This window comes from Macaca nemestrina, unplaced genomic scaffold (genome assembly GCF_043159975.1).
Source record: "Macaca nemestrina isolate mMacNem1 unplaced genomic scaffold, mMacNem.hap1 Scaffold_67, whole genome shotgun sequence".
Taxonomy (NCBI): Eukaryota; Metazoa; Chordata; class Mammalia; order Primates; family Cercopithecidae; genus Macaca; species Macaca nemestrina.
The window spans coordinates 208073-221087 of NW_027257834.1; the positions used below are offsets into that span (position 1 = coordinate 208073).

The following is a 13015-nucleotide window of genomic DNA, read 5'->3' on the forward strand; positions in this document are numbered from 1 at the left end:
TATTCTGGTGATAGTGAATAAGTCTCATGAGATCTGATGGCTTATCGGAGTTTCCGCTTTTGCTTCTACCTCGTTTTCTCTTGCTGCTGACATGTAAGAAGTGCCTTTCGCCTCCCACCATGATTCTGAGGCCTCCCCAGACATGCGGAACTGCAAGGCCAACTAAATCTTTTTCTTCCCAGTTTCGGGTGTGTCTTTGTCAGCGGCATGGAAATGGACTAAAACAACCATTAAGACATTTTGTGGCTATTAAACCATTACATTAATTCCACACATTCACTGAATGCCTTCTCTGTAAGTCCCTATGGGCTGGGGTCGCAGTGGTGATAAGGCAGACAGTCTCATGGCATCTCACGCAGGCCACTTCTTAAGGGATGAGACAAGTGATAGATGGGCTAGAGAATTAAAGCAGAGACAGATGCAGCAGCAACTCCAAACTGTGAAGCCAGGGAAGAACCCTCTCAACACAGAATCAGAACAACAGGAATGAAATACACCGGCTGTCAAGACGAGAATCTTCGACACACAGGCAAAAACCTGCTCAAAGGCCCTAAACTGTCAGTGAGAACGGTGTTAGCAGAATAAAACTACCACCACCAAAAATGGCCAGCGTGAGTGAAGACGGGTTGGGGCAGTTTTCTCTGAAGCTGCGAGAATGATCCCACTGAAAGGGAATCGTAGGTGGATTTCTGGCTTAAACCCCCCAAGCTGCCACCTGAGACAGGACCCAGACCCTCAGCATCACGCCCACAAGCAGCTCATCACACTGCTTGGTCTTGGTCAGCCTTTGTGCACACTTCTCTCCCTAACTAGATCAAGAGCCTGGTCATCTGGCCACTATTTCTAATTCCCAGGTCAAAAACCACTATGTGACTGACTTGGCTCATGGCCGAAAACTGAAGGGATCAATGAGGTGACAGTCCACTCACTTCCACAAATCGCTTTTTGTTTTGCATATTCTCCGTTTTAAACTTTTTGGAAGTAATTTCAAACACACAGAAAATCTGCAACACCAGCTTAGCGAATTCCCACATAACTTACCAGGCTCAACTTAGGCCCAACTGCTCCTATCTTACATCACTACTTTCCCCCCTCCGCCATAAATTTTCTAAGTCAAATGAAAATAAATTTCAGATACTATGTCCTTCCATACTGAAATGTTTCAATGTATTTCCTAAACACAAGGATATGCTCTCACGTTCATTTTCCTCAAGATCCGAAAATTTAACTGTCATATACAAAGTTCACTTTCAAATGGTGTCAACTGTCTCCATAATTTTCTTACTTTGTCTTCCTCTTTTACGATCCAATCCAGGATCATGAATTGATTTGCCATGTGATTTTTACCCGTCCAGAATCCAAGTTTCTCAGGTTTTGTGTTCAGTTCAGTGCTCATTTGTAATTATTTTTTCATTGTTTTTTTGGAAGGTAGGGAGTACAAAGTATATACAGTGAAATGTTCAGATCTTGAGTACACTTGGCGCATTTCGATAAATGGAAATCTATTACCCTACTCAAATCTTTTGCATCAAAGTTTCCACAAGTCCCCTCCCAGTCAATCCCAGCCCTCAAGAGACAGCCACTGTTCATTCTCGAGGAGTGTTCTTGGCGCTCTTCCGTCACCCGAGACTCGCATAGATTCTCCATTGTCACATGGACTCCACGGCGTGGTGTTCACTCTGTGCTCAGTTCAAGGCTCCTGGAACTCATCCCCATTCTCTGTTTTGGTTTCAGTATTTTGTACGTTTTTCCTGATGGGAACTAGGACAATGTATGAATATCTCAGAATTTGCTCATGTTTCTCCAGATGAGAGACATTTATGTTGTTTCCAGTTCTTGGCTATGACAATTTACTCTGCAGATAATGTGCATTCTTTTACAAGGACACACATTTTCAGCTCTCCTTGGTGAACATCTACAGCGTACCTGCTGGGCCATATGGTAAGTGTACACATTTTAAAGAAACTGCCACAGTGTGCTGAAGTGGCTGTGCCATTTTAAGTCTCCATCAGTCTGAGATCCAGTCTGTCATATCTTCACCAGCACCTGCTACTGTCCTCCCTTCTCCACTCTTGTGAAGGGGAACCTCGTGGGTTTAAGTTGTACTTACCCAATGACTCCCTGGTGAGCACCCCTCACGGGCCACTGGGCATCGGTATACATCTGTTGCAAGGAGTCCATCTTGCATGCTTGCAAAATTCACACCATTTCTGGTTGGTTGTACATTTCCTAAAATGTTCTAAATAAGGCCCTGTGTCTTCTGTACATCAAGCATCTCCCTGCTTCCAAGTCTTTATGCCTTTTAGTTTTCCTGACTCACTTCACGGACGAGGGCCCCAGTGCGCACCATGCGAACCTGAACCATGGAGAATGGCCATGCTCCCGACACCCCTGACTGTGGGCAGAGCTCCCCGGCTGCCACCACCAAGGAGGGGGATCAGCTCTTGTTTTTCAGGAGTGGCCTTTATCAAATGGAGAAAGTTCCCTTCTGTTCCTGATGTGACAGGAAATTCGTATAAGGACTATTAAATTTCAACAGATGTTTTCCAGTGTCTACCGAGAGGATACAATGGGTTTTCTGCTTTATTTTTTGTTAATGTGGTGAATTACATTGATTTTTGAATGATGAGCCAAATGTGCAATGCAAAACTACAGATCATGAGAACAAACTCTAAGTGGTCATGGTATTCTTATCCCTTTTACATATTTCTGGGTTTGATTTAGTAAGAATTTGTTCAAAGCTTTGGCATCTGTATGTCAACAAGAGTGAAAGGCGTGAGATTTTGCCTCGCATGCAAACTAACAAAGGGAGCCAACACCAGCCCAATGCACTGACGGAGCCGGCACATTTCCGGGCCAGAAACAAAGGGCTTGTCACACACAGTGGGGCAGCAGGACCCACTCACCCCTGTCGATATTCAGGATCACATAGTGGGGCAGCAGGACCCACTCGCCCCCGTAAATACTCAGCAACATCCTGTATCCCTGTACAAAGACAAGATGTTATTTAGGCAAAACAAAATTAACGATCATGTAAAGAACTGCTTACATTTTTCTCTTCTCAGAAAATTTGTTTTTAGCAACCATGGCTCTCAAGGCATTCACTTGCACATTATACATAATACTGCTTGTGCCCAAAGTCATGGTACCTTCCTATTCTTAAATAATTTACCAAGAGTTCTGAAAGGTGAGTATTTTAAAGAGAAAAGAGGTATGTGGCTTACCCCAGGCTAAGGAGTGAGTTAGCTGGACAATTCTTGTGAAATATGTGCTTTTTCTAATTAGAAAATCTGAGAACAAGGTATCAGTGTGAGTCTGTTATTTCCATGAAGGAGTGAAATGGATGCTGGGAAATTGAAGGAGCTTCAGAACGGGAATCTCACAACCTCAAATGGGGAGACCGGCAATTGGGAAAGCAGTCACTCTGATTCATGGAGTTTTTGGAGATTCACGTCCACTCCGTGCTGCATTTGAGCGACTTTTCTTCTTGTGATGTGGACCCGATAGAAGAGAGGTCCCACGTAGACATTCGGCATTTGTGAGGGTCTGGCACCGTGACTGACTTCTACAGATTTAACATGTCTATGTATAAATTACAATGGCTCATCTCTATAAAAACTGATAGCAGTTATGGATCAATTCCCTCATTTCTCACTTGGGCCACACTTCCTGTTTCTGCAAGAACATATCGCTTGGCTAGAAGACACGATGTTGACATTGAAAGGAAAAAGGACCTTGTATAAAAATGATGCAGAGAATTCTTCTCAAAGGCCACTGGGACACACACTTTGTTGGTGACCAGCTGTCTACCAGCGCGGCAGCGAGAGAGACAGAGCTCCACTCGTGAGCAGTCACAGCACCCGTGACCCACACCAAGACCCCCAGGGTGACGACAGGCCAACCAGCAGCCTTGGAACGGACACTTCCTTCCCGAAATAGCTTCCCGAGAGAAAACAAACAGTGAAAACTGCAGGCATTTCTATGACCGGGAAGCAAGAAACCCTCCCAGTCCTCTTCCTTCTACACCACATCCAGAACAGGCGTACACCCGGTGTAGAAAGCTCCCAAGGACTGAACAGATCATTTGAATCTACCTCAGACTGACCTAATCTCTGGAGTGCAGTCCTACAAACAGACTTTCCAAAAGTTACCAAACCACTACCTCAAACCTCATGCTTTACTCTGCTTCGAAAGCGGACATGTGGCTCGGTTTATACAGCCACCAGAACACACATACACAGGGTATTATCTTATTGCCCTTCAGTGCCAAGAAGAATCCTGTGGTCTCTCACGGTAAAAACAAAACCACAACCACCACAACCCAGCTTTTCAAGTTGCAGGGAGTTTTACAGCCTCTTTCTATGTCGTCTTCCTTTCTGCCCCAAACTGGATATTCTTTTTACTTTCTCCTTATTTCCTGAATATAATTTGATCAATATAATCAAACTGCTTGTGTTAGAAGCAACTTTACTTAAAAAGAATTGAAAGAACTACATGAAAATATTAAGAGTAGCCATTTCAGGATGACAAGAGAACAATATATTGTTTTTGTTCATTCTTTTCAACATTTGCAAAGCTTTTTACCTTGAGTGCAGTCACTGTTGCAATCAGAGGTTACAGTGCTTGATGGAATGAGGCCATGAAGCACACACACCACCGAGTTTCTAACACAGAGCAATCTATGGGGAAGGATGGAGACACAGGAAAGGTTCATTTTAAGGCAATGCAGGTGTTTTTTCCATAAAAGCAAAAGACTTTCTTAAAAGTGTTTGCACCATACACAAGTCTGCTAAATTTAGTCAAAAAACAGAGAAAACAGTAACAGAAGAACACTTTAGCCCACAAGGAGAGCAGTACACTCAACTCGAGGCCACTCCAGATGAGGAGTGGAGAGTGGTTTCCTCACAGCTGACCCACAGGATTGGGTAACACGAGCAGGAGGGAAACATGGGGACCACAGAGACGTCAGACTGTGGACTTCACAGCAAGAGACAGCAACACAAACTAGCGGAGTAATTAAAAACTATGGTAAAAAGAGGTCCACATTCGATTTTAACCTGAAATCAGTGGCACGGGGACCACCACACCACCCTGCAGTTGCCTCCTCCCTCCCCCACACACAGCAGCCTCCTGGGACAACATCCTACTTCCAACTTGCAGTTGCCTCCCGTCCCACCCCCCCACAGTGGCCCCCTACAACATCATCCTACTTCCACCCTGCAGCTGCCTCCCATCCCCAACACACAGCATCCTCATGGGACAACCTGCTACTTGCTGCCCACAGCCTGGAGCCCCCAAAGCATGGAGGGGCTTAGCGAGCCACACAGCATTCTCCCTTCACACCTGGGAAGTCAGCCCCTCACTGAAGTGGGTCCTGCGCCCACCAGCTGTCCACGATCAGAGGTGTGAGGTTATGGACCTGGTCACCCACTGTGCAGAGAGGCGTGAGGTCATGGACCTGGTCACCCGTTGTGCACGATCAGAGGTGTGCAAGGTTCCAGACCTGGTCACCTGCTATGCACAATCAGAGGTGTGAGGTGATGGACCCGGTCACCTGCTGTGTACGAATAGAGGTGTGTGTGGTTAGTGACCTGGTTACCAGCTCTGCACAATCAGAGCCATGCGAGGTTACAGACCTAGTCACCAGCTGCACCCAATCAGAAGCTTTTGAGATTAGGGACCTGTTCACCTGCTGTGCACAGAAGTTTGAGGTTATGGACCTGGTCACCCCGCTGTGCATGATCAGAGGTGTGCGAGGTTAGGGACCAGGTTACCTGCTGTTGTCCAATCAGAGCCAGGAAAGATTACAGACCTAGTCACCAGCTGCACCCAATCAGAAGCTTTTGAGGTTACGGACCTGGTCACCCACTGTGTGGGATCAGAGGTGTGCCAGGTTAGGGACCATGTGCGTGGTGATGAACCTGATCAGCAGCCAAGACACCTGACGTTTCCAGTGTCATCCCGGCTTCTTTCAAAACTTGAAAAGTCTTCAGCTATTTCCCAAAAGCTCGTCCATCTTTGAAAACGATATGCGTGTGCACAGGTGATACCGATGACTGAAGATTGAAGGTTAGAGCATTCCAGCCCCATGCCCATGTCCCATCCCATCTGCGAAAACTTGAGCACAAACATCTCCCTCTCTGAAGCTCCCTGAACCCGGTGGCAGGCCTGGGACTCAGGTCCAGTGTCCTGTCAGTTACACTGAACAAAATGTCATTCAACACTGGCCATGGGCCCTGTGCTTTAAAAACCACATATAAACCTCCCAAAGAACTACAATCTATGAAAGCTTTCATGGCTAGTATTTTAGGAAGACTGACCAATCTTGACCTAAATCAAAGCCGACACTGCCCAAATTCACTCTGACCCCAGCTTCGTGCAAAGGCAGCCATCGCCTGGCCGTCGGTGTGACCAACAGCCTGGGCACAGACAGGACCAGCGCCGGTCCCTCCCTGCACCTTAAGCGGGCTTCTGAGCTGCTGTCCATGATCAGTGATGGTGATGCCCAGAGCAGCTTTCCAGGAAAGCAGTAAACCTTTCAGGTCCTCACCTCACGAGGATGGCCATGTATACATCAACCGCCTTTGTTACTGCCCTGCCATTCTCAAAGAGGGGATGGGTTCAACTTCTTCCTCCTCCACATGCCCAACACAAGGCACAACGAGACGGCAAGACCAGATTGGCTGGAGCTGGGAAGTTGTGCGCTACAGATCAGGGCTGCGTGACTCAGGGAAGGCATCACTCGAAACACGTGCTGGAGGGCGGCCAATCCGACCCGACCGTCCACCTCCAGGGTCAGCCATGGGGCTCCTCTTGATGTGTCATCGGGATCAGCCCTCCCAGAGCAAATGAGCCTTTCACTTCAGCCTGTCCTAGGTACAACACCGACTCCCACCTCCCACGTCCTGAACCAGCCTGTTCCGGGGATTGCTGTGGACATAGAGGAGCAGGCCCAAGACATCTAGTGGCATTTCCTGGCAAGGACACTCACCATGCTTGACCATAAAACTCGGGTCAACTGGTTTTTCGGAGGGACTGGAATTTACTTGTGACACGCATGGATACTGATTGACCCAGGGAGGGGCACCGAGGAGGCTGAAGGAAAACCCATCGTGACTGCGCCAGGCATTCCCGCACACACCGACATCTTCATACTAGGGCGGCGTCCTAGTCTTACAATCAAACCGAAGCCCAGAGAAACTACGGAGCTTGTCCAAGACCAGCAACAAGTATGTGGGCAGCTGGGATTCAACTAAGTCCTTCCCTGGATCCATTCGCACTGCTCCCCGCCCCCCTCCCCCACTGCCCTGCCATGGCCCCCAATAGACACAGCAGGTCTGAACATCAGGCACCCCGAACGCAGAGTACGGAGCAGAGCCGGCTTCCGCAGTGGGAACTCACACACATCCCACTCCCCTTCTTGCGGAATGCCCCGGGACTCTGTGCGGTATGGTCTGCAGATGTGGCCTCACTCTGCGCTAGGAGACCTGCGTGGCAGGCAGCGTTTTACAGAGTGCTCCTCCAGACGGGTCTCGCCGGCTGATCCATGAGACACGGGACACCTGAGGGAAGGGCCGACAAACCCCACAAAGTCGCTCCCAACTTGGAGAGGACAGGTCCAAGGCGGGGCTCCTGGCAGTCCACGCTTTGGACAGGTCTTGCTGCAAACTGTGGTGCTCGTCAGGCGCGAGGAAGTTTCCCAGGGCAGGAGCTCTCGTTGCACAGCAAAAGCGGCACAGGCGATGCAGTGCGGCGTACTTCAGCCCAGGGCTCAGGAACCACAGGGTGCAGCGCGGCCTGCAGCAAACCAGACACATCAGAAGCCAAGCTCCCAGCTTTTATATTCGGTGACATTGAACGGAGAAAGTTATCTGTAGCAATGGTCCTCCTGGTGGACCCGTACAGCACACATGACCACCGACACTGAACACGAGTCCTTCCTAGGTCCTGGGGGCTACCCCACTTTACATGCACGGTTCCATTCACAAATCTATGCAGGGCAGTTGTTAGCCCCAGCTTAGAGATGAGGAAAACGCTGCTGGAAAAGTTAAGTGAGAAAATCAGACTTCAGCACACCTGACGTCTCCAAGACCACTAGTACTCTATGTGCTAGGGTATCAAGGGTTGGGTATGTGGCATTTTAAGTGACTAATCATAGGTGGTTTTCTTCTCTCCTACACCTGTTTAGGCTGAACGTGCACGTACATGCTCTGCTGCAGGTGCACTGCCGTATGTGGACCAGCAACGCTCTTTCCTGCCTCGGGTTCTCGTCACTGCCTTCCAGAAAACTCTCGCCTGCTTTACAGCCAAGCCAGGTAGGCCTGGTCAGCCGCAGTGAAATTCCTGCAGTGTCAGAGTTAAGTGCTGGCTGAGACTTTAACAGTGAAGACAGGGGAGTAATGGGGATAAACCGAGCAAAACTGTATTGTAACGCAGATGAAAGTCTAGAATCAAAAGAACCTGATACACCTAAGAGAGCAGGCGATTGCCTCTCACTATGATGTTAATAGCAGCTTGTTGTTTCCAGTGCCTCCGTGTGCCAGGGTTTCCAGTCAGCATTTGTGTCAATCTGCTCCTGAGCTACCTGATCAAAGTTCTGCAGAGATCAAGGATATCTAAATCGACCCAGTATCTGCAGGCTGGCTGCTCAGAGGTCGTGGTGTGGAACAGCCAGGACATCGCTTAGTCATACGGGGCACAAGCACGTCACTTGCCACTCCTGTCTTTCTATTTCATCAAACCCTCTTTTCTCCTGAATATTGACCATAGCAAAGTCATTAGCCTTCGAGATGCATTTGAAACATCAACTTGCTTTGTTCAAGAGGTTTAAGACACACGTAAGTCTTTCTTGCCATGCTCAACACACACGGCCGGCCGTTTCTGAAGTCAGTGTTTCTGGAACAAAAGCCTTGACCTGCCCCAGTGAACATTCACAATGAGCACACTGTCGCGAGGCTGCTTGGCCAACCAGCAGGGGGCAGGAGAGAGCTGCAGGTGCCGCGTGGGGTCCCTGCAAACCTGCCTCAATCAAGGGCGGTGCCTCCTGCCAATCCAGCGGCTTCCTCCAAGGGGAAGAGGCCTCTTCAGCTGCCACCGCGCTGATTTCAGGCGGCTCAGCCAATGGGGCAACAGATTCAACAGAGTCCCATGTTGTTAAAGGAAAACTTCTGTTACCAGGCAACCTTAAAGTCAGATTCAACGTCAAATAACCAACAACACTGCTTCCAAACCAACATGCTACTAGTGCCTTATTCTTCAATGCTGCTTAAACACGGAAAAGTATGAGGAAAAAAGAGCATGGCACTTACTTCTTAAAAAATAACACCCCTTCCAGGTTCATTTTACCCATATCAGAAAGACTTAGAACTGTGGATTCCCTACAGGAACGTGGAGTGGGGGTGGATCCCCACGCTGACCCAGCCTCACCCCTGTTCAGTCACCCCCCCACCACGGGGTTCACACCTCTCCAGGCCCTGTCACCTCATTAAGGAAAGGTGGCGTCTCTAAGCTCTCTTCGCAGGAAGCACCCGACGGCAGCTAGACACAGACACACCCACAACTGCTTTGAAATCCTGAACATATTTAAGGACTTCATTATTAGTTTTTTAAAACTGTAAGAACAAAGTGACCCTGGTTCTACCCTCTCTGCCACAATAACACCGTGCACATCTTTTACTATTTATTCCTTCTCCAGCAGCTGCTGCCTGGCCGACTGCAGAAAAACAGCCTCTGGTACTCCCGGGAAGCCCTCGGCAAAAGCGTGAACACCGCGATCACGTCTCAGGACACCTCACATGTTAGGGTCGCCCACAGACCGCCATTCCCAGTGCCTAGAAGGCACTGAACGGGCGTCCTGCTCTTTGTAAATGTCAACTTTCCTAAGCTAAGTTGTGTTCAAAATTTTTAACTGCAGTCCACACGTACTTCTTTGTGTCTTGTTTTTATCCTAGAGGAATATTTTTACGGAAAATTAAGCTTGCAAAGTTGAAGGATTTTCTGAAAGTCGACTCCTAATCCTGGAAGAAAAAAAAAATGGGCCAAATGTGGTGCTCACGCCTGTAATCCCAGCAGTTTGGGAGGTTGAGGCCAGATTACTTGAGCCCAGGAACTCGAGACCAGCCTGGAAAACATGGCAAAACCCTGTCTCTACTAAAAATACCAATAATAATAATAATAATAATAAAGCTGGGCGTGGTGATGTGCGTCTAGTCCCAGCTACTCAGGAAGCTGAGGTGGGAGGATCACCTGAGCCCAGGAGGTGAAGGCTGCAGTCAGCCAAGATTTGCATCACTGCACTGCAGCTTGGGCAACAGAGGGAGACACCGTCTCATAAAAACAAAAAGCAAAAACAACTGTATAAATCATTATAGAAGGGAGCTGGCCAGGCGCAGTAGTTCACGCCTGTAATCCCAGCACTTTGGGAGGTCGAGGTGGGCAGATCACCTGAGGTCAGGAGTTTGAGACAAGCCTGGACAGTGTGGCAAAACCCCATCTCTAATAAAAAATACAAAAATTAGCGAGGCATGGTGGTGGGTGCCTGTAATCCCAACTACTGGGGAGGCTGAGGCAGGAGAATCACTTCAACCCAGGAGGCAGAAGTTGCAGTGGGCCGACATTGCGTCACTGCACTCCAGCCTGGGCAACAAGAACGAGAGTCCACTTCAAAAAATAAAAATAAAAATGAAGGGAGCTAATGTTTTTCATTTAAGGGAAGGGAGAAGAACATTCAGTATTTATACCTCTCACGCACACATCTGCAGTAGTGCCCCAAAGTATTCAAGATACACATTCCTACAAATATAGCTCCAAACTACTAAGTTACATGCTAAAAGAACATGCATTGTAAGAATGCTACATTATGTTTTTTGAGCATCTGTATCCAAATTTTAGCATACTGGCAGTTTTCCCTTCAGGTGCTGTATGCCTAAATTATTACATGTTTAGTCATTCATTTCAGAATTTATGACTTGCTTTAGGCAATAAACATAAGCTACTAAATTAATGACTTAGGGGAAAAGTTACTAAGTTAACTTGAAAGTTAAACTTTGCAAACTGAATTTGTTGGACCTCATGCAAGCTAGATGATCAGTTTTTTAAATTGTTTCTTGTGTGTTTCCCTCGAGGATGGAAATAGCTTCACTCTCATCCACTGTGCACACTGCAGCCCGCGCCTCTCATCCACCGCACCGCACTGCAGCCTGCAATTCACCCTGCATCAGGCTTTCCACACCTTACCTGAAAGTCACTAAGTATAACCAAGAAGGATATGAAAAGCAGATAAATGACCTCCACCCCCACATCCAGCATGCAAATGTTAAACATTCATCAAAGTAAAACCAAAAACCCACCTTAGCTCACGATTGTAACTGGTAGAGTTATGTGCATGGCAATTTGAAAAGTCTAGTTAAGTAAAAACCTAATTGAGACTCTCAAGAAATACAAAGTTTTTACAAAAAGACATCTGCAAACATTGACAGTGAGGAGAGGACTTCACTCTGCATCCAGCCTGTCCTGGAAGCCACGGCCAAATGCCAGGTTGTATGGATCCGAAAAGCAGGAAAAAACAAGTGTTGAAAGGTGTACAGTCTCAGCAATGTACAAATTCGATGTAGGATGCTCGGAAACCTTGAATTTCCAATCAGAAAACAGCAACATGAGCAAGTTTCCCAGCAGTGCCCACTTTCTACCTACAGCACGTGTAACAGTTACGCTGGCCACCTCCGGGGGGACAGAGGCTTCCTGGTCACATTCGCTCTGGCAGCCGCAGAGCTGGCCCCACCACAAACACCTGTCTAATACTGAGGAACCACTCTCTCCCTGGGCTTTGCTCACTCTAGCCAGGAGAGCGTATTTACAGAGTACTTTACTGACTGAGTCCTCGTTCAATGCGTCAAGCTTGTTGAAGGCAGGGCAACCCCATTCCTGGCCCAATTAAGTGAACTGAGCAGAGCAAATGCCTCCAGTTGGACGGCACTCAGTCACGACAGCAGCGGCCACTGTTCACAGGGCGCTGGCTTCCTGCCGAGAACAGTTACAAGCGTCTTTTCTCCGTCCAAGGAATGTGCACTGCAACCCTGTGGGGTCGTTTGCAACGTCCACCAGAGTTATGAGGCAGCCAAGTCCAGGCTGTCTGTGGGCCTCGCCACGTGGCCGTCCATGTCCCCTGCAGACCAGACCTCACTGCAGGGACCGGGGGTTCCAGGGTTGCCTTGAGGCACATGCTCCCTTCGCCACCTCCTCCTGGCCCCTGACATCAACCCTCACCACTGCTGCCAACACTTGATTTTCTCATGGCTCCTGAGGGGCCTGTTCTGCCCTTCCCTGCTCCCTGCGTCCGGCTTGGAGGGTGCCCACATCAACGCCAACACTCACGTAATCACCAACCCTTCCACGGGGCTTGATGCCTAGGAGTCTCAATATCAGAAAGTCAGATTCCTGTGCTTGTTGGAGAATTTCTTCCCATTGTACAAGTGAAGGAGATAAAATTCTAGGTGCCTGCAATAACCTCATTTCCACAACGAAGCAACTTCAGTAGTAGCACAAAACAAAACAAAAAAAGCTTTTTTTAAAAAAACTTCTTTTATACAAGCTAAATACAATTTAATTTTTACATCCACGTTCTCATCAGCTCCCACCTGGTGAGCAGGCAAACAGTAATTTTCAAAGAAACAAATTGTTCCATAATTTTAACACTTAGCATTATCACTATTAAGCAAGAATTATCCCAAAAATACATGATGATCTTGTTCTCACGTTCAAAAATTGATTGTCACACAGTGAAATAACACTTAATGCAAAGGAAAGTTTCTTTTCAGGTATCTGTTCTGGAAAAGAAAAAACAAAGATTTCTGGCAACGAGATAAACATTAATTATGTAACAATCCAAAATGCCTCTGGGAAAAATGATATCATCCAATTAGTTCTTTGAAGTGTTACAAATGCAGCTGAGTTTTAATAGTAATTTGTCCATAATTATCAAAAGAATCTTTAAAAATCTTAGTACTGAAATAACTAT

At 47.5% G+C, this 13015-nt stretch overlaps 1 protein-coding gene across 23 annotated transcripts in view; it reads right to left on the minus strand.

Moving 5' to 3' along the window:
• LOC139361593 (disco-interacting protein 2 homolog C-like) overlaps positions 1–13015 on the minus strand; it is a 190779-nt gene that overhangs the window by 49830 nt on the left and 127934 nt on the right. For 2 of the 23 annotated variants that reach the window (XM_071090193.1, XM_071090189.1), the window contains exon 1: positions 4585–5151. The exons of 16 other annotated variants lie outside the window; for them this stretch is intronic. In XM_071090193.1, the coding sequence (XP_070946294.1) occupies positions 4585–4714 (130 nt within the window). In that variant the 5' untranslated portion in view covers positions 4715–5151. 5 more of the 23 variants (XM_071090190.1, XM_071090191.1, XM_071090195.1 and 2 more) reach the window with 5 other exon arrangements.